General features: G+C 40.8%; 1 protein-coding gene across 2 annotated transcripts in view; it reads left to right on the forward strand.

Moving 5' to 3' along the window:
* Window positions 1–12,855, forward strand: part of prr12 (proline rich 12) — a 62,217-nt gene extending 49,362 nt beyond the window's left edge. For both annotated transcript variants that reach the window (XM_018095840.2, XM_018095841.2), the window contains 6 exons: window positions 218–1,806; window positions 2,235–2,360; window positions 3,997–4,094; window positions 5,831–5,959; window positions 7,819–7,914; window positions 10,057–12,855. In XM_018095840.2, the coding sequence (XP_017951329.1) occupies window positions 218–1,806; window positions 2,235–2,360; window positions 3,997–4,094; window positions 5,831–5,959; window positions 7,819–7,914; window positions 10,057–10,197 (2,179 nt within the window). In that variant the 3' untranslated portion in view covers window positions 10,198–12,855. The remainder of the gene's footprint in view (window positions 1–217; window positions 1,807–2,234; window positions 2,361–3,996; window positions 4,095–5,830; window positions 5,960–7,818; window positions 7,915–10,056) is intronic.
* Window positions 12,856–21,707: the final 8,852 nt, after the last annotated feature.

Genomic DNA, 21,707 nt, shown 5'->3' on the forward strand with positions numbered 1-21,707 from the left:
AAAGTATTTCAAATTGTATTAGCATAGCCACATTCATGGCAATGTGTGTTTTGTGTATGTGTCTCTGTTGTCAAGTCTGTTAAATGCCACATTTACTTTCACAGTCATACACTGTTTGTTAAGTCACTCTCTAAAAGTGCAGATACTGGTTACTCTTCACCCACCCCCCTATCCCATATTTAATAGTAAAAAAAATGTACCTTTCTTTCTCATGCAGGAGGCAAAGTCAAACAAAGGCACCTGGAGGTAAAAGTCCTGTGGTGATTCCCAAGCTAGAAAAAATGGAGAAACCGGAACGCTTGCCAAAGATGGAGACATTGAGCAGGCCAGAAAGGCCAGAAGCTTTAGAGAAGGCAGAAAGAGTTGACAGACCAGAAAAATTAGAAAGAGAGGAGACTTCTGAGAAATTGGAGGATATTCCTAAACTAGAAAAGATTGTTTCTGAGGAAGAACAAGAACAAGCACCGGGGATAAATTCAGTGGAGGATGTACCTCTAGGAGATATAGAGAAAGTAGGGGCCATAAAGAAGATAGAAAAGGCTGAGCCAGTGGCAAAGATGGAGAAATTAGAACCTGTTCAGAAGAGTGAGACAGAAGATACAGGGGCAAAAACAGCGAACAGTGAACCTTTGTTGAAGGAAAAAAATGGACAAAATGCAAAGCAGGAGAAGACAGAACCCGCAGTTTCAAAAGGAAAGATTGAGCCAATAACCAAGGCAGAAAAGGTTGATCAAACTGTAAAGCCTGAAAAAGCAGAAACTGCAATAAAGGCAGATAAACCTGACAATACTGTAAAACCAGAGAAAGGTACATTTTCTGTAAGGCAGGAAAAGCAAGAGCCTATTGTAAAGGCTGAGAAAAACACCCCTGGTGGTAAACAGGAGAAATCTGAACCTGTCACCAAGCTAGAGAATTCAGAAATGAGAAAGGCACCAAAGGCGGAGTGTGTTGGAAAGTTATCATTGCCGGTTGAGAAGCCTGAAAATGTAGAGGCAATGGATACGCTAGAGCATGAGTTAGAGGAAAAGCCTGCAGTATCGGAGCAAATTAGCCAAACGGAGCAAGCGGAACCAAGCAATACAACAGAGAAAAGTGAACCAACTGAACAGTCTGAGAAGGTGGAGGCAGCAAAGAGGGTGGGGCAAGAGGAACAACAGGAAAAGGGCACGAGAACTGATAAATTAGAAAAACCCAATAAGTTGGAGAGGATAGACAAAGTTTCCAAGGTAGACCGCTTAGAAAAGACTGGCAAGGTGGACCGGCTGGAGAAAGCTTCAAAAGGGGATCGACCAGACAAAGCCTTAAAGGTTGATCGTTGTGAAAAACGTGCAAAAGCTGATCGTACAGAGAAACCAACAAAGGTAGATAAAAATGAGAAAACAGTACGAGTAGAAAAAACAGAAAAGCCAACCAAAATGGAAAAAACTGAGAAAGCCACCAGGGCAGAGAGGTCTTCTAAAATGGTCAGAACAGAAAGGCCTTCAAAGATGGATAAACCAGAAAGACCTGAAAAAATGCCCAGGTTGGAAAAGATTGAAAAGTCACCAAAGCTTGAAAAAGCGTCCAAGAATGATAAAATAGAAAAGCCAGAAAGATCGCCACGAGCAGAGAAAGAAAAAATGGAAAGACACGTCCGAATAGAGAAAGTAGAAAAGGTAGAGCCACCACCAAAAGCTGCTTTGAAGCCAAAGCACAAACAGGTAAAAGTGAAGGCAGAGCCGCCACCCAAAAAGAGGAAAAAATGGCTTAAGGAGGTTGCATCGTCCTCTGATTCAGACTCTTCTCCTGACCAGCAGAGTGAAGAAGGTAAGTGGAAACCCGCAAACCTTGAGATGTTATTTACTGCTGGCATTCAAACATGGCCTTAATGGCTGAATAGTATCTCTGATCAAGACTATGCTCACAACTCTAATTATTGAACCATTTTGTTACATTATGTTTCAAATCTAGTAAACAGATTCTCTTTTCCACCTATAGGGCAGTTTTAAGACATTTCAGTAGGTTGTCAACATCAGTTGCAATAGGTTTTTTTTTTTTACAAGTCTGTGCAATAGGCTTTGAAGTGAACTGCTCCTTTATGTAGTCTAGGTTATTAGTATATTCAAAAGACTTGACCAATGTGTAGCCAGTCAGAGCATTACCAACTAACTAATATAGCAGAAATATCAACTAATGTTCTTCAGTATAAAAAGCCTTTAGCACTGATTTGTATTCTTGTGTTTGTCTCCCTTAAGAACGTGTTCCTGTAGGCCGTGTATTAAACACGCGAGCTATGAAAGAGATGTTCCGGAGTTACATTGAAATGCTAGTCAGCACAGCTTTGGACCCAGACATGATCCAAGCATTAGAAGACACTAGTGGTGAGTAGACCTTTAAATAAAGCCCACTGTATCATGAAAGTCGTATATGTAATTGACATATACAACAAAGAAATGTCATGTGGTTTAGGTAAATGACAGTTAGTCAACCTGGGAAAACACCAAAGCCACAAGACTGAAAATATAATGTCGTTATGGGAAATTATGCCAACTGCTGAAGTAAAGTATCAGTAGTAAGCCAATCTCCCCAAACCCTACCTCCCTGCAATAAGCACAGCCTACAAGAATGCCCTTAAAATATAGCTACCCCATTAAAAAGCACATTAAACAGGAACTATGTATTACAAAATACAATCTAGCTAGGCACTGGAACTTGCCTTCTATTATGAATCCTGACTGATCCTAGGTTTTGGGGTTTTTTTTCAGTTATGGAAACCAATGCCTATTTAGCCTAGTTTACATGAAGGCAAGATCTGAGAGCACAGCCCTTGCAATGAGATAGCAGTAGAAACTCCAAGTCTTAGAGTTGCAGAACAAAATAAATATTTATAAAAACACAAAAAAAATGAAATAAATTACAACTAATGACAAACTGTCCTTCCCCCTTCAATCCATGGAATATGTTGGTACTAAAGGAATACATTACAATTCAATGTTTACCCTTCTAATGCTGTGCATGAATTATTTCTAAATACAGTGAATGTACAGGGGGCAGCACTGAGGCAGGCAGTGACCAGTGCCATTTTGTCACTGTAGGGCTTCCTTGTGTCTGCAGAAGCAGCACCAATGTACACATCATTTTTATGAGTGATCCAGTTAAATTTATCATATAATTGTAAGATGTCTGATTTCTCCCAATGCCATACTGTTTGCTTCGGTAATTTTTTTGCTTACCCCATTACACTGTTGCCAACTTTCTGTTGCAAAGTTGCTATCCGGTATATTGTAGTTTCCCTGTGAACCTGCACATCAAAATTACTGTTATTTCTCCTAAATTGAATTTGTTTTAAAAACTGCAGTGACATGTATGTCAGAAATAGGATTTTATTACATTGATGCAGAGCTAAGGAGAACCACGACAAAGCAGAAAAAGGAGTCATGCTTGTGCCCATAGCACTCCTCATCCAGCAGCTGTTGCCATAGTCTGCAGCAATGCAGCTGTTGCTACAGTATAAATCCCGCTGGCTGAATGGAATTTATCATTGCTAGATTCTCCGGTAGGCTGTAGTTCAGGAATCCCTTCACTATTTGCAAACCAAATGAAACTGTAGAGATAATTGTTTTATAAACGTTCATCTGGAATGAGCTGGCACCTATTTGTGAGAAAGGCTCGGTTCACAAGGTGATGTCTCGAACAAAAGAAGGTTCCCAAAAAATAAAAGCTGCCTTCCTAGTTGGGATCCTTTGTATGACTGGTAGGGTTAGGGCATTCCTGGTGCCCTTACATGGCCTTCTGTTGGCTTCAGCACAAACAACTGAATCTTTTCATTTGTTCACTTTCTCTAGTGGCTTTATACTTCTTTAATCCTAACCAAGGGTTCCCATGTGCACCTACAAAGCCGACACAATATGACCCAAGTCTATGCCTTTCCCATGTGATAGGACAGAGTACCAAGGTTAACTTGTAACCACTCTCGTCATTTCTTTATCTTTCATTCCCTCCCGCCTTCCTGCACAGACGAACTGTACCTTCCACCCATGAGAAAAATTGACGGCATTGTAAATGAGCACAAGAAGAAAGTGCTAAAGAAGATCTCTCTCGGCTCATCATTTCAGGTGGGGAGACCAATGCCACAGATATGGAATTTTGTTTTATGTTGTCTGCTCGCTTTGTATTTCCTTGAAAATGTATTGTTACACTGCAAAGCAAAGGATGTGGTTTATTTTATCTTAATTTGAATCAGCAGTTGACTGTGGTGGGTCTTGCAGACAATTATAAATAATGCCCATTAATTTACTTCTTGAAATGCCAGGCAGCACAGTAACGCCTAAAGTAGCAGTGTGGATAATTAAACATCTGGCGTGTATTAAGAGTTGCGATAATATCTTGTGGGAAGGTACTGTGGCTGTGGGATAGCAGGTGTAGTAGGAGGAGATGGTGCCTATAGTAGCAGTGGGGATAATAGCCTCTGGGAAGGGACTGTGGCTGTGGGATAGCAGGTATAGTAGGAAGAGATGGTGCCTATAGTAGCAGTGGGGGGATAATAGCCTCTGGGAAGGGACTGTGGCTGAGGGATAGCAGGTATAGTAGGGAGAGATGGTGCCTATAGTAGTAGTGGGATAATAGCCTCTGGGAAGGGACTGTGGCTGTGGGATAGCAGGTATAGTAGGAAGAGATGGTGCCTATAGTAGCAGTGGGGGGATAATAGCCTCTGGGAAGGGACTGTGGCTGTGGGATAGCAGGTATAGTAGGGAGAGATGGTGCCTATAGTAGTAGTGGGATAATAGCCTCTGGGAAGGGACTGTGGCTTTGGGATAGCAGGTATAGTAGGGAGAGATGGTGCCTATAGTAGCAGTGGGATAATAGCCTCTGGGAAGGGACTGTGGCATAGCAGGTATAGTAGGGAGAGATGGTGCCTATAGTAGCAGTGGGGGGATAATAGCCTCTGGGAAGGGACTGTGGCTGAGGGATAGCAGGTATAGTAGGGAGAGATGGTGCCTATAGTAGCAGTGGGGGGATAATAGCCTCTGGGAAGGGACTGTGGCTGTGGCATAGCAGGTATAGTAGGGAGAGATGGTGCCTATAGTAGCAGTGGGGGGATAATAGCCTCTGGGAAGGGACTGTGGCTGTGGGATAGCAGGTATAGTAGGGAGAGATGGTGCCTATAGTAGCAGTGGGGGGATAATAGCCTCTGGGAAGGGACTGTGGCTGTGGGATAGCAGGTATAGTAGGGAGAGATGGTGCCTATAGTAGCAGTGGGGGGATAATAGCCTCTGGGAAGGGACTGTGGCTGTGGCATAGCAGGTATAGTAGAGAGAGATGGTGCCTATAGTAGCAGTGGGGGGATAATAGCCTCTGGGAAGGCACTGTGGCTGAGGGATAGCAGGTATAGTAGGGAGAGATGGTGCCTATAGTAGCAGTGGGGGGATAATAGCCTCTGGGAAGGGACTGTGGCTGTGGGATAGCAGGTATAGTAGGGAGAGATGGTGCCTATAGTAGCAGTGGGGGGATAATAGCCTCTGGGAAGGGACTGGGGCTGTGGGATAGCAGGTATAGTATGGAGAGATGGTGCCTATAGTAGCAGTGGGGGGATAATAACCTCTGGGAAGGGACTGTGGACTGTAATAGGATTCAGCATACAGGTTCTGGATGAGCAGTAGGAATATCACAGTTGGGGGGTGTATACCTGTACCAAAACACATACTACTTGACTAGGACTGAACAGAAAATAGGTGTAAAACCTCTTTATAGACAACACTGTACTGGATAAAAGGACCAAGCTGATGCTAATGTGCTATTTGATGACTTTAAAAATTGCTTTTAAGCTCTGATTTTTTCCCCCTTCCTTTAGGAGGCAATACACACGTTCCCTCAGCTTAACAATGAGCCAGGAGAACCTACAACCAGAATGAAACCCGGGGGAGAACCTTATAACCGCAAAACACTCAACAAATTAAAAAAGAATGTAGCTAAACCACAGGTACCTTTCAGTATAACTAACTGGTATTGATATGGTCAGAAGGTTTCATTGCTGATACAGCTACAAAGTAGATGGAATGTTGCTGGATATTTGCCAGTTGGTTGAGCTCAGCATTCCTTCATGCTCCTACTTGTTCTGACTTTGGGCTTGACTGGCATTTGCTCGAGTTTCTCATTCACTTAAGATGTTATGTTCTAAAACAGGTAGAACCAGCATCTAAGTCTTGAGCAGCTGCTGACCCAGAGCTTCCAGGGCTGTGCAAGATGTGTGTCCAACTTTTGTAGGAAGACATGTTGGCTGTAAAAAAAAAAAAAAAACAGGTAGCAAGCATGCTGCATGATTTCTGGCAGCATTAAAGGGACAGTAACTCCAAAATATGAAAGTGTATAAAAGTAATTACAGTGTAATACACTGTTGTTCTTACAATGGTAAAACGGGTGTGTTTGCCCTAGAAAGACTACTATTGTTTAAACTATTGTATAAACAAAGCTGCTGTGTAGCCACGGGGGCAGCCAGATAGCAGATAACAGATGAAGCCCCATTATATTCTACAGAGCTTATCTGTTATCTGCTATGTAACCTGTGCATTTTCTCCTTTAAATGGCTTGCCCCATTGCTACACAGCAGCTTAGTTATATAACTATCATAGTGTTTCTGTAGCAGACATGTTGTTTTACCATTGCAGGGCTTGTTCCTTTAATACTGCAGAGGTATTTTTGTATTTATTATCCAGAAACTCATTACCCAGAAAGCTTCAGATTACAGGAAGTCCATCTCTCATAGGCTTAATTGTAATCAAATAATCAGAGTTTTAAAAATGATTTCCTTTTCCTCTGTAGTATTAAAACAGTACCTTGTACTTTATTCTAACTAGGATATAATTATTTCTTATTGGAAGCAGAACAAACCTATTGGGTTTAATTAATGGTTAAATTATTTTCTAGTAGACTTAAGGTATGGAGATCTAAATTACGAAATGATGGTACATCTCTGTTCCTTATCCATCTCTGGCTTCATTCACATGACCATGCAGCTGTGTGTATTAGGCCAGCCGCCTTGGCTGTGAGGCTATTCCCACATTTTGGGTTAATGTAATAAAGGACTTCCACACAGGCTGCAGGGTATTTGGAGCAGATAATATGACAAAGGAAAATGGAACAGTAGAAGAAGTAGAATTACCCCCCCCCCCCCCCCTTATATCTTGCCACAGTTATATCATTTTCATCACTTAACTATCCCTCAGAGAGATGTTCAGGGAAAAATATAAAGGAAGGCCAAACATTTCTTGTTTTGCCCTCTTACATGCAAATCAGATATTTCTCATAATTTGAGTGAATTTTGTCCAACCTTTTATACTCTTATGTTACTTGACCTAAAGATACAGTTGGAGCAATTTATATATATTTAGCTGATAATGAGCTCAAGCACTGCCCATTTTTGGATATCTGTGGCATTTACTCATTTCTGCACCCCAAGCCATTTTAAATTTGCTTTAGGGAGAAGACACACAGAGCTACTAATAGCAGCTACTTGTCATGGCTACTAAAATAGACAATACTGATCTTCACCGATAATTGTCTCTACGTGTGTTTTACCAGAGGCAATTCTCAGTATTGTCTATGGCAGGGTATTTTCTGCCGTTCAGTAGCCGTGACAAGTAGCTGCTACTAAGTAGTTCCATGTGCCTTCACCCATAGAGTTATGGAACCTATCTCCTCCATAATACTTTTTTTCTTGCCCAAGATGATACTCCACTATCACAGCTATATTTATAGGTAACGTATATGGATAATGTATATAGATAAATAACTATCTATAGAAACTATAGCATTTTAAATCTTTTATTTGCATCCCTTTAGGAGTTTAAGGTGGATGCCGAGAAGTCACTTTTTTACACTCTGTACCATTCCCTCCATCACTACAAGTATCACACCTTCCTCCGTTGCAAACAAGAGGTAAGTAAGAGGCTCCAGTAGGTGCAATGAGTAACAATCCTGCTTTGGGATCATCTTCATAGGCCTAAGGGCTCTGGCACACGGGGAAGATTAGTCGCCCGCGATTAACTCCCTGTTCGCGGGCGACTAATCTCCCCGAGTTGCCTAGCCCTGCCATCCCACCGGCGAACATGTAAGTCGCCGGCGGGATGGCAGACGCGGCGGCGCGATTTCGCGCAAATCGCCGAAAAAGACTCGCGAGTCTTTTTCAGCGACTTCCGGAAATCGCCCCGCCGCGTCTGCCATCCCGCCGGCGACTTACATGTTCGCCGGTGGGATGGCAGGGCTAGGCAACTCGGGGAGATTAGTCGCCCGCGAACAGGGAGTTAATCGCGGGCGACTAATCTTCCCCGTGTGCCAGAGCCCTAAAGCTCCTTTGTACAGAAGCAGGTCTCACGCTGTTAGAATGAAGACACACAGAGCTACTAGTAGCAGCTACTTATAATGGCTACAAAAATAGACAATGCTGATCATTTACTGATAACTGTCTCTATGTGTGTTTTAACAATTCCCAGTTAAACACAATTCCCAGTATTGTCTATGACAGGGTATTTTTTTAGCATTTAGTAGCTGTGACAAGTAGCATTCATTGTGGCTGAAATAAATGGGAAGTCTACACAAGCACAAACAAACAACAAGCACAAACAAACAAGGGACCCACAACTGGACAATATACCAACAATACACTCCCCTCCCATGCCCAGTGTAGATTTCCATCTCTCTTCTGTTTGGTTGGATATCATTATGGGTAACACTCTCCTGGTTTATGTAGGTACAGTATAAAGCCAGGAACCAGGTGTTATATAGCCATTGTTTTCATTTAATTATTGCTTTTCAACATCTAATGGATTAGCCTATGGTTTCTTAACAATTCTTTAGTGGCCTCGCCACTCTGCCTTTACATTTTATTTTTCCTATAGATTAGTATTATAGGGAAACTTTAAAAGTTGAAATTATATTTATTTCCATTTCCTTTATTTTCCCATTGCTCTATTAAGGTACTACAGGCTCACCTTTCGGTTTTATTCTTGCTTAGCCTCCCATTGTCTCACTGACAGGCTGGCCGCAAGCACCTTATCATTCAACACAAGGTTAATATTGTGTTTATAATCCCACTGCAGGATGGGATATCCAAAAAAGGCCATATATGCCACTATCGATAGCAGAGTATGGGATTCTTGTAACTGAAAAAAATAAGAATTGAAGATTATATTGTTCTCCTACAGAACACTGAGTTTAACATCCCCCTTCCCAAATTAGAGCTTGTGAAACAAAATACAGTGATTGTATCTGCAGAATAATGGACAGGTATCTCCTTTCACATGTTAGATCAGTGGTTTTGTGTCAGGTCCTCCACTGAGTTTCAGTATTTGGTCAGGTCCCCCTTAGCTCATGCTAATAAGGTGACAAAATAATTATGTCCTGGCCTGTGTCAGCCGTACAGCTATTATCCTAAGAATATCCAAGGGGGTACAAAATAGTATTCACCCCAATCCCTCCTTAACTGACCCTCAAGCCCAGGCTCCCCTTGGGGCCAGCCCACAGTTTATGAATTTCTGTGTTACATTAACACATCAAAAAAACACTAGGGATGCACCAAATCCAGGATTTGGTTTGGGATTCAGCCAGGATTCTGCCTTTTTCAGCAGGGTTTGTATTCGGACGAATCCAAGTAAATGGCCGGACCAAATCCAAATCGTTAAAATCGCATGACTTTTCATTACATGACCTCGGAAGTAGAAATGATATTGTCTTTTAACCCCTTAGTACCCTAATTTACATAGAGAGATTAGTTGCTTTTTTATGATTTTTGAATAGCGAGTTCCAGCGACAGTCATTCGTTTTGTCTCTAAATAAAGAACAATATGAATCTCCACTCCCTAAACCGATGATACTACTTCAAATTGCATATTGCTCCTAATCACTAAGAGACTTATCTCCCCGTGGGACATTAGCCTTAGGATTCGGCCAAATCTTTCATGCAGGATTCAGGGTTCAGCTGAAATAGTGGATTCGGTGCATCTCTATAAAACACCAGAACTTAATGTGCCATGGCCGCCATTATTACCTGTGGCTCAGACATTTTCTCCTTCCCTCCTCCAGACCAATGCAATAGAAGAACAGAATGACGACTTGGGACAGGAGGAGGTGGTGCAGCAATGCATGAGGAACCAGCCATGGCTCGAAAAACTCTTCGATTCCTTCATCGACCTACTCACGCAAGCACAGAACAAGTGCGCGTGAACTAGTAGCTGAAAATAATAGACCAGAATAAAAATGACAGTGGGAATTCAGATTGTAAAAGTAAAAAAACAACTGACTAAAAACAAAAAAGAAAGATGAGCGAGTGAGAGACATGCCAGGCAGAAAATGCAAAGCCCTTTATCCTGGACTGACTTTATTGCCATGGCAACTGGCTGAGGCAGTGATTAGGGGACTGGATGACGTAAGTTTTGCAGGCCTCAGCTTGACTTTGCAGGCCGTGGAATAGTGAAGATTCTTTGAATCAAGGGGGTTCTTTTATTCTATTGACTTCTGTCTTCTTCCTCTGTTCTCTACCCATCTCTCCAAAACAAAACAAAAAACAGGGGGAGACTTCACTAGTTGTATGTGGTCATTTTATTTGCCCCAGTTTTTCTCCACTCTCCGTCCCATCCCGTCACGCCGTAAGAAGGATCTCGTGACTCGGCAGATCCGCTTCCAGTGACTGACGTATTCTGACAGGAGCAGGCGGGGAGCGGGGGACTATGGCCTCTCATTATTTATTGGGAAGCATGTGTGTAAATGTGTTAGTGTATGTGTGTCTGTATGGATGGAAGATCCAGAATCCCTATTACTTTGCTATTTTTACGTATCATTGTTTTGGATTAACAAACCTTTTCACAGAGAGCAAAAGTGGCCTAAAAGGCAGGTGTCTGATTTGCATCTGAAGCTCGCTCACCCTTAGAAATATAGGTGACCCAAGGTCTGGGCTGGGAGTCAAAATAGGCCCTGGCATTTAACTTACACAGAGGCCCACAGCCCAATAAATAGTGACTGTCTATGGCATCTTACAGCAGCCCCTCTGGCATTTGCCAGAACCCACTGATTGCCAGTCCGGGCCTGGGTGACCTCCATGTATATAATGGTTTTCCTTTATTTCCTTCATTTAAAATGGCTGCTAGAAGGGATCTAACAACCTTGTATTAAATCAGAGCTACATTTGGAAAACATGGATCCTGAATGGCCAAGGCACATGTTGACACTTGGGTCAAGGTGCCATTTTGAAGTCATGTTGGCTGCAAAAGAGCAGTGTAGGTATCCTGCAACTGCAGCAGTGCTACAAGATTGCCCTGTAGGGTTGGGTGCCGTAAAGGAATAGTGACACCAAAAAATGAAAGGTAATTAAAATATAATGTAATGATTCGCTGCACTGGTAAAACTGTTTGCTTCAGGAAAACTACTATAGTTTATATAAATACCCCGCTGTGTAGCAATGGGGGCAGCCATTTAAGCTGGAGAAAAGGCACACGTTACACAGTAGATGACTGATAAAACTCCATTGTATTCTACAGAGTTTATCTGTTATCTGCTATGTAACCTGTACCTTTTCTTCTTTTTTCCAGCTTAAATGGCTGCCCACATGGCTACACAGCAACTTATTTATATAAACTACAGTAGTCTTTCTGAAGCACCCAACTTGTACAACTGCAGGGCAGCAGTACATTATAATTTAATTACTTTTGATTTTCATTTTTTTGATGTTACTGTTCCTTTAAGTCTTCTGAATGCACCTTTCCCCTCCACTCTTCGTTGCCAGTCGGAATATTTATTCAGATGAATACAACACAAAGCTGCTTAGTAGCTCACCAGCGAAGCTCATAAAGCTTTGTTAATCCAATATCAGACTATTTTTTTTAAACATTTTTATGAGTATTATGTACTACACCCCTCAACATTAAAATAGCAAAGTGCTATTACGTGCTGTTAGTATGTAGAAGATGGCATATACTGGCCTCGTCTGTACGCTGCATGCTGTATATGAGGGGCGCCTACCTGTGGCCCCCTGTTGTTCTACAGCTCCCAGCGCAAGTGGGTCAGAGTATTGCTAGAGGGGGGGTGCCAGAGAACGGGATCCTTTCTTTATATCCTTGATGCCATTTTAGAGTGCAAGCTGATTTTTATTTTTTCAGTAGCGGCGAGTTTTTATTCTATATCATTTTTCTCTCTTTCACCATCACTGATTCCGTTTTCATTGGAAAAAAAAAAACCCAGAGAGATGCAGCTTTTCATCTTCTCCATCAAAAATGTGTTAAAGTTCCGTGTTCAGTCATTCAGTCCGAATTAGTCGTGTATTCTTCCTCAGTGGGCAGGAAAGGGGTGGTAAGACTGCTACCTAAATAAAAAAATAATTAAAAAATGTAAAAAAAAAAAAAAGAAAAAAATGTTTGCGGAGAAAGAAGACGAAGAAAAAAAGCTAGTTATTTTTTTAAAAAATCATCTTTCGAACATTATTTAAGCATTATGGCATAAAAATGTGTATCCCTTTTTTTGTTATACTTGGCTTAGATGAAATTTGAGACCGTATTTTCCCAAGTATGTTGCAAGGAAGAATTTATCGGGGGGAAATGAACAGTGTGAGTGTTTTTGTTTCTTTTTTTTGCTTTTTTTTAATGACTGTATATATTGTATAGGAGAAAAAAAAAAAATCTATGTACAATATTGTATTTGACTATATCTAATTGATAATGATGATACTGTTGCCTAGATGTGAAGTGTTCAGTTTAACTGAACTTGGATTAGTATTTTGCTCAGAAAAACAAAAAAACCACGATTAAAAAAAAAAAATGTTAAAAAAAAAAAAAAAAACAAACAAATTTGAGGCATGAGACGAGGACTTCTTTTCTCTCCTCTTTCCCACAACTTTCATTGTTTTTTTGTTTTTGTTTTTTATTCCTTGAAAAATAACAAACCAAGCTAGAAACAAGTGTAACCTACTATCATGCGTGCATGGGTTTCCCTTTACTTGCTTCTCACCTGAGCTTTTTGCGTTTCGGCAGTGTAACGTAGCTTCCTTCGCAGGAGATGAAGGGGGTTTCTTTTATGCACTCTGATTAAATGAAACATTTGTGTTACCAAAATGGGGAAAATATTTTCTCTTTCTATCTCCAAAACATCATTTGATTTCATTCATGTTGGGATAACCCGTATCCAGGTTACCAAGCAGGTCATTTCCTATGCTTTATATTTCTCCATCTCTTCTGTACCCAGCAGTGGCCCCTGCAGCATCCAAAATGTTTGTGTGGTGTCATTTTTTATTATTTTTCAGTTATTAAGTACCATTTCCTTGCAAAATATGACAGTATCTTGGTACAAAACCAGCGTACGTCAGCCACACTTGGATACCAGGAAAAGGGAGTGAGCAAAGCTGTTTGCAGTAGGCAGTCAGTGTGTACTTGGCACTTACACAGCACTGAACCTTGAAGTAAATAATCGCATAATCCTCGTATCGTTGTGGTTCCTTGACTTTAGCTACCTCTCCTGGTCACATGCTGCTGCTATGGAAAGTTGTTATAAATCAGGATTATCCAACCCATGGTTGTTTTCTGTCAGAGAGATGCTTGATAATATGTAAACGCTCTGCAGCTTCTGCTTTCATTTAGAATTATTGTTTGGCTTTTTTACTTAGGGTTTAGCATAGCAACTGGGTGGTTCTCTGCTTTTGTATGCAGTGTTGGACTGGCCCACCAGGATACCAGGAAAACTCCTCCGGTGTAAGTGGGCCCTCCTGTCCTGACCATATAGCCTGTTTCATGGTCATTCCCTATTTCTGAATGGGAACAAAGAGGAGAAAACGATGGAAGAATAGATGCTAGCATGTAAATAAGAGACTAGGTTGGCGAGCAAAGGAGGAAAAATAGTTTGGAAAGCGGGCCTAGGGCCTAAGGTTTTATTTTGGGTCCGACACTGTTTGTACGTTGTTCATTTTCTGTTTAATATCACATTCAGGTGATGCAGTCCTAATTGAGAATGGTGAATATTCACCTACAAGCAAAAGGTAGACTCCATAAAGGCCTACCTATAGCCCGTCAGGTTTCTGTTTTACAAAAGCTTGATAACTAAAGACTAGAAAGATAATAATGGTGACCATTATAGTTCTCCTAAAAAGGCCTACCATAGACCAGAAAGACCTGTAATGGCAAACAGTGACATAAAGTCAAAGGTGCGCCCCATAAAGGGGCCTAGCTTTTGCTTGCATGTCAGTGTACACCATTATTGGCCTTTCTAGTCTTCAGTTATTTAGCGTTTGTAAAACTTGTTGGATCCTAATGATAAGTTTGGAAAAATTGGACTAATGTTTTTTTTTTTTTAAAAGGGAATAGTCTTCAAATATCCTATTTTTTTTATAATTACACAAAGCTTATGACTGCTGTTTCTGTGACATATAGAGAACTACAGAAATAAGTTTTGCAAAGGCCTCATACCTGAAGACTAGAAAGACCAATAATGGTGAACATTTACATGCAATCACAAGGTAGACCCCTTTATTCCCCTAAAATCTTTCATAATTATTACACTGTGATTTCATTCATGTAGGACCTTGTAAGTATAAAGTAATCTTAAAGACAGCATTTAGTCATTTTCTTAACTTTTGGATTCCTAACTACAAAAAAATAGGTTTGATAAAGGGACACCTTTGCTAAAATACAAGCTGCTCCTTTGTGAAAGAGGATATTGAATATAAAAGTATAAATAAACAGACGTTTGTACATTGTACTTTTATGTGGGAAGGAATAAAGCAGTATTCGGATAGACACGTATTCCTTTGCATTCAGTACCAGGGCTGTTGATAAAACAAGAGTTGGAACTGGTTGGATGGAATGCACATTTATGGAGAATCTTACAGATATCTTTCTGCAACGGTTTTGCTGTTTGTTGTGTAGCTGTTTTGGTATCCAAAAATATCAGTTTCTTTCAGTGAAGGACTTCCTTGCGTAGGAAAGGTGAGTTGTATATTTGCCTGGGAGATCCTGTTGCTGCTGTTTGGAACCAATAAAACGATGTGGTCAGTGATATATTTTTTTAAGCAGGATGCTGTTAATGTTGATCCACACACTTTATCCAGCTTTTTGGGTTCCATTTATTTAATATTGTAGTTGTGTTGCATAGATATCGATTTGCTTTGCCTTTATTGATTTGTTTACTTTGTATGACTATAGCACTGAAATAGAATGATCAGTGAGTGCCCAGAGCATGTTTGTAATGGATCAGGGCTTTTTTTTTTTTTAGAAACCATACCTAAAATGCATTTTAAGTCTTTAGTCTGAATTATGGAGGTTGCTTGACTCAAGGAATCACAAATATGTATTTATGGGTTATGTAAAAGGAGGCAGAAGTTTTACCCCATGCAGTAACCTATAGCAACCGTTCAGCAGTTAGCTGCTTGTATTTAAAGCTGATTGGTTGCTACAGGTCTCTCTTTTCAATGGGTACACTTTAGCCAAGGATATTGATCCTCTGTTGCCCAGTAGCCCATTGTGCCTATTGCTTTAAACATGTCCATGTGTTATGGCTTTTGGTCGACTATTTGTACAGAAGGAGCAGATTGAATCCATGCATCTAATACCCACGCACATTATTCTCAGATGTTTCAGTGAAGCGTGCTCCATCTGTAGATCTCCACTTTAAATCTCAAAGGCTGAGAAATCCAGACAGCATTGTGTCCATTTTCACAATACTAGTGACTGTATCTAGGTGCCATTTGTTGTGTCTGGTGCTTCATACAAACACAGCAGGAGCGTGTAAATAGATAACCAAAGGGGCAAAGTAATGTGTAACTACATATACATAGGTAATTGAGCACAGATAGACGTAACTATGCTGAGTAGTCATAGCAATAATTGTTACTTAAATATTTTTACCCTTTTTAATGCTCAGTTATTTTATTTTTTTTTAATTTTAAATTAGAAGCAGGTTGCCATCAAATATATTCTGGATGTAGTTCTGTGTTGTATCTGCTTGATCGTAGGGTGCTTCTTCTAAGCTTGGTATCATAATGAACTTACTTGCTTTATGTTGAGTAAAATTCATGCAAAATAAAATATAACTGCTGGGTATGGAACATTGGTTACAAAACTCAACCATTTCTATTGGCTTCCAATATGCTATGGGCTGGCTAAGCACCAGATTCTTGCTTAAGTATACATTGCACAAGAAATTCACTGTAGACGGAGTCCACACGTGCATCTTCTCCTAGGATGCTTCTCAGAAGATGTATCTGAACTCATGGGTATTTTTGCATTTGTAAATAGTAAGTGGAAGTTACAAAGGGTTGTTCGTTCAGGTGGTCCCTTGGCAGACGTTTGCTGTGCTTCTTGTTATTTTTCATTTCCTAAGTCAGTATTGGGAAGCACAGAACAATGCCACAGTTTGGGTTCTAGGCTACACAATTCCAACAAAACAAGCCCCGTGATGCAGAAATGTATATCATAGTGTAAAGCCGAAGCCGCGGGGTGAAGGCCAAGCTTTCCTGCTTCTGGACTTGTAGATGCTATTAGGAATACTGATCGCCGTATTGTATCCGATACATTTTTTGGTCTCTCTTTAATAAACTGATCTCGAACTGACTCTGTAATTAGTTGAAAAAAAAAAATGGGTGTATAAAGTATTTAAATAAATAAAATAATAAAAAAAAACAGGTTAGCCAAATCTTGATGGAAAAAAAGTTCTAACCCTCTATCTCTATTCTTTAATGGGGGGGGCTTTTTATTTTTAATTCCTTAGCTTGGTTGGAAAAAAAAATGGATATCTAGATGAAATAACGAAAACTATTTCTCTGTCCATGTTACCAAATGTATTTCTCAACTAAAACCATAACGAACCCCCTTCTCCTCGCCTCCCTCGTCCCCTCCCCCCCTCCACCTTCTCCTTTTTATGTGTCCTAATCTAGAACTTTTTTACAATGTGTACTGCGTGTGACTTGTTCTTGCCTCAAAGGTATTGTTACAATATTTGAATTTGTGTTCCTGTATGGATGTTATTATATATTTTTATCGTTAATTAGTGTCTGACGTTTTTCTCTCAATATGTACAACTCACATTGTATAATGTGTACACAAAAGAAAAAAAAACACTTTTCTTTGCATTCAGTGTCTGGGTAATTTTTTTTTCTTTTGTTTGGTGGTTGGTTGTTCAAATGCAGTGAATCCGAGGAATGAAGGACACGTTTGATTAGTGATGAGCTCAACACTGACCACTAAAATTGTGCTGATCAATGTGTGTGGCCCCTCATACAATATCTCTTAGTTCACACCATGGGCCAATCAGTTGGATTCATACAAGGTGGGGCTGTGTATGGTCATCTTTAGGCCAACTCAGTAAAGTTCCAAACCACCTCAAACACTGTCCACTTTCAGGTAAGCCTGAGAAAATTTGGAATCTCGACTGCTGTTAATAATAAATGGGTAAGATGAAAGCCATTGCTGTAAGAACAGGGGTCCCCAACCTTTTTTTAACCAGTGAGCCACATTCAAATAAAAAGAGTTGGGGAGCAACACAAACATAAAAAATGTTCCTGGGGGCACCAAATAAAGGCTATGAATGGTTATTTGGTAGCTCCTATGTGAACTGACAGCCTACAGCTAGGGATCACTGCTGTTAGAAGTTGGCAAATTGCACAGGTACTTAATAAGAATATAAATCCCATCATAAAGAGTGCTTTATGGGGTAGCTATGTGCCATGGCCCACACCAAGAGCTCTATGCCAGTTGGATCAGAGTTTCCAAAGTAGCTTCACCGAAGTTCTAGGTTTCCATCATTGTCACCCCTCTTCTCTATTGGGGGGGCACTGCAGGGGGCAGGATCAGGATTTTTGCTGCAGATGAGAATATTTAATTATTTTCAGTTCTAGCAAAGCCTCAAAGCCTACAATATATTTTTGCCACAAGCATGCCATATATATTGGGGTCTGTTTAGTCAATAGACCTGCCTCTATGTTTTGGGTCTGTGGGTGAAAACTTACATGGAAGAGCATACAATCTCCCAGGTGGGAGCAGGGTGTGTTTGGATCTCCTCTACCTATTTGCATTTATGGATGAGAGGCTTTAGCCGTAATACTATGCCTGGCTGTGGGGTACATTTCAGTAGAACACTTAATTCAATGACAAATCAGTCTGGCAGAGCCTCCTGGCACTCTCACAGTTACAAGTAGACAGAGCTGTAGATGTTAAAAGGAGGGGCTGATGGAAATAATGTCTCCATGCTTGGGGCCATTAGGGCCTAGAATTTTTCTGCTACTCTGGCAGACCAGCCCAATGTAGGTATGGAATTAGGACAAAAAAAAAGAATATTATTAGCTGGCAATAATCTACAGTCTCAAATGGTGCTATGTACTTTATTTTTTTTGCATCCAGTAAGTGTCTTCTGTATTTTATTATAACTTTGAATGTGCCCACATATGCAGCAGGCTTGTTGCATTCCATTTACTTTGAGTCTGCCTATGATTGGTGCTAAAATGATGGATTTCTCAGAAGTCTGTAATATTCTGCTCTTCTATTCCCATCATTCCTGGCAATCTCAAGGCAGCCGTTTGCTCACACTATATATAACAAGCTTTTTCCATTCTATGTGTCTCATTACATGGTCAACACAAGATAATTAGCAAATAGGGACACTTCTAGTTCACTTACCGTGATGTTTTCCATGTGAGCTTCCTTCCTGGCAACAAGCAGAAGTTCTTTCTTGCTTTATATCCAGATACTGGATGTACCCCCGGGATCAAAGCAACTGTCACACAAAGCAATGTTATGCTGACTAAGCAAAAGCAGTGGATCAATCTGACTTTCCACTTGGGCAGACATAACATAATGCTGAACTTGCAGATAGAAATGAAATGTTTTCTTACATGAAGCTCAGAATTGTCAGCCATTCCCAAGTGGTGGTATACTTCCAGCAAAACTGTCAATCAGGTTAGGAGTGAGTGTGTTATTCTCAGAAGCAGCACAACCCTTTATGGATGAGATTTCTAATGAGCAGCAGTATCTACACCTAATGATCTGTATGAGATGCTGGAGTGCAGCTGCCATACTTCCGTAGTGCCAGAAGGATATAGGATTTATCTCTCTTAACCCTATGAGGATGTGCCTGTCCATCCACTGACTGCAGCCTTAGGTATATACTCTATCCTACCCCTACCCTTAACCCTACCCCTACCAGGGAGTGCTTGTCCACTCAGAGATCAACGACTGAGAGATATAGGCTCTTGGGGGCAATGGCACTCAAGATTGTCACCTGCCATCTGGGCTACTGTGGGCAGGCTTGGACTGGCAATCTGTGGCTTCTGGCAAATGCCAGAGGGGCTGCTGTAAGATGCCACACACAGTCACTATCTATTCCCACTGGCATTAAAGGGAATCGCTGGTGGGAAAGCATACACGGTGCTTTGTTTTCTGAAAGCACCTGCGCAGGTGAGGTGGCTATAGATGATAAGATTGTGTTCCACAGGGAACCAGTTGTACAATACAGCAATGCACACAAAATGACTGAATATAAAGATTAGAATGTGACATTTCCCATTCTCAACAGGAAGGCCACACCATTTATTTTCTGTACCAATTTGTGTGCATATACAATCCCTGGGGATATACTAGCAATACTGAGAATGCAGTTTAAAGAAAAAAAATAGTCAAATACCCTTATGTGATGTTTTATAAGTATCTCCTTGCACACACTAAAGTTGTTATTCATTTCTAGGTTGTTGTACTCTTTGTCCCCACTAGGTGTCTATGCTATGCTTTCACCCATCACCTGTTACATGGCAGTCTCCTCTATGGTTTTGCAAAATGATGTCCAGCTCCTTATAGATTTCATTCCTTGGTGCGGATTTTAATACTTGCATTGGTTCAAAGAGCCAGAAGACAGAACCTGGACAGGTACTGCTGGCAGCAGCGATCTGCAAATGATTTTAAAACCCACCAAAAATGACTGACGTGTATGCAGGAGAGTTGCTCCCCATTGTGGCTGAATGTGGTCTATACACGAATGAATTCATAGATCTGATAATTTGCATGCGTGTGGCGCTGAATTACTGGGTGCAAGGGCACAATCCAAGGTGATTAGCACTTTTCCAGGCAGTTTTCAAAGGATATATTAAACTAAATGCCAATTATGTGTGGTGGGACTTGCCCCATGAAATCACACTGAGGAAACTATCTCAGGCACATACCCTTATACATAACAGACCAAGCTAAAACTGCCTACTGATTCATGCACATAAAGCAAACATTTTATGTAAGTATAGGTACACCTTAAAAGAACAATGTCAAATTGCTCAGGGTGCTCTTCTAAGCACTTTAGCAATTTACATTATTTATTTTTTCAGTTTCAGAGCTATTTAAGTTTTTATCAGCTGGTAATATCATGAATTTTTGTAACAGTGCCACCTGCTGGTCAGTTCATATAACTATACAGTCAGAGCTCTCTCTCTCTCTCTCTCTCTCTCTCGTCTTTGCGACTTAAATAACGCAAACAGCATCACGTCTAAATTAACGCAAATATCCTTTTAGTGAATCGTGCGTTAAAATGCGAAAAATAAGACGCAATAAAATTTTTAACATGCTATAAATAGCGCTCTTTTTAACACACCTTAGTGAATCAGCCCTATAGAATAAGTGAAAAGTCTCCTAATATTGTAGGCAAAATGAATAAAATATGTGTCAGCTTTCACTCCGGCCTAAAAATGATCGTTAACATTAAAAATGGCTCCTCATAGATCCGAACAATCAGTTATAACAGGTACTTAGGAGTAAGACATTCAAACGATTAGGACTACTGCCCTAGGCCCTGAGTAAAGAATATAGTAATACAAGTAGTAGGCAGTATCACACATTAAATGTTTATAATGTTTTATTATAATAAAAACGTTTATAATTGTTTTGTGCACCAAATACTGCCTACCAGTTCATTACCTTCCCCAACCATAGATCTGCTATGGTCCCTGTTTCAAATCAGGGGTGGTGTGTCCTAATGGTTTCCCAGAAGCATGGAAAACGGAATAGCCAATCACTGCTCCCCAGAAGCATAGAAGGGGAATAGCCAATCACAGCCGTGCAGTCACACAAGCAAAGACAGACTTTAGTTCCCTATCATGTCAGACTAGCAGCTGATTGGCTTTCCCAGGCTGGCCCCTCAGCACAACCTGGGAAAGGAGTGGGCATTGGCAAACATGGGTGGGGCTAGTGGATTTTTTTTTAAATTTTTTTAAACTAATATTATTTTTGCGTAATCTGGTGCCAGGCCAGCATTAAACAACAGGAGTTCCTGACAATGCAGGCAAACTGGGGTCCCCTTCTGAGGGGTAATAATATACTAACTAGTGGTCTAGCCCAGGGGTCTGCCACATGCGGCTCTTTAGTTCCATACATAAATATTATTTATTTTATAAAAAAAAAACATTTAAAAATCGTTCTGAATTGATTAACGAGGATTAGGCACCGACTCTATCTCTCAGCCACTTGTACTCGCTTTTCACCCTCCCCCGTGACACGCGTCGTCACTGTCGTCAGTCCATCGGAAGATTCGTAGCTTCCGACGCCGTTGGCTGGCCAATTTAAGGGAGCACTCAGGCTCTGCGCACGGAATGCAAGTGAGGGGGTGGGCGTTGGTACGGACCATGCACAGTTGGTAGTGGCGGCGCGGTATTAGGAGCGCTGATTTGTGAGTAAGCGCCTCTATAGTAATAATGCACACTTGATGTATGGTATATACTTGATGTTAAG

The sequence above is a fragment of the Xenopus tropicalis genome, chromosome 7 (assembly GCF_000004195.4).
Source record: "Xenopus tropicalis strain Nigerian chromosome 7, UCB_Xtro_10.0, whole genome shotgun sequence".
Taxonomy (NCBI): domain Eukaryota; kingdom Metazoa; phylum Chordata; class Amphibia; order Anura; family Pipidae; genus Xenopus; species Xenopus tropicalis.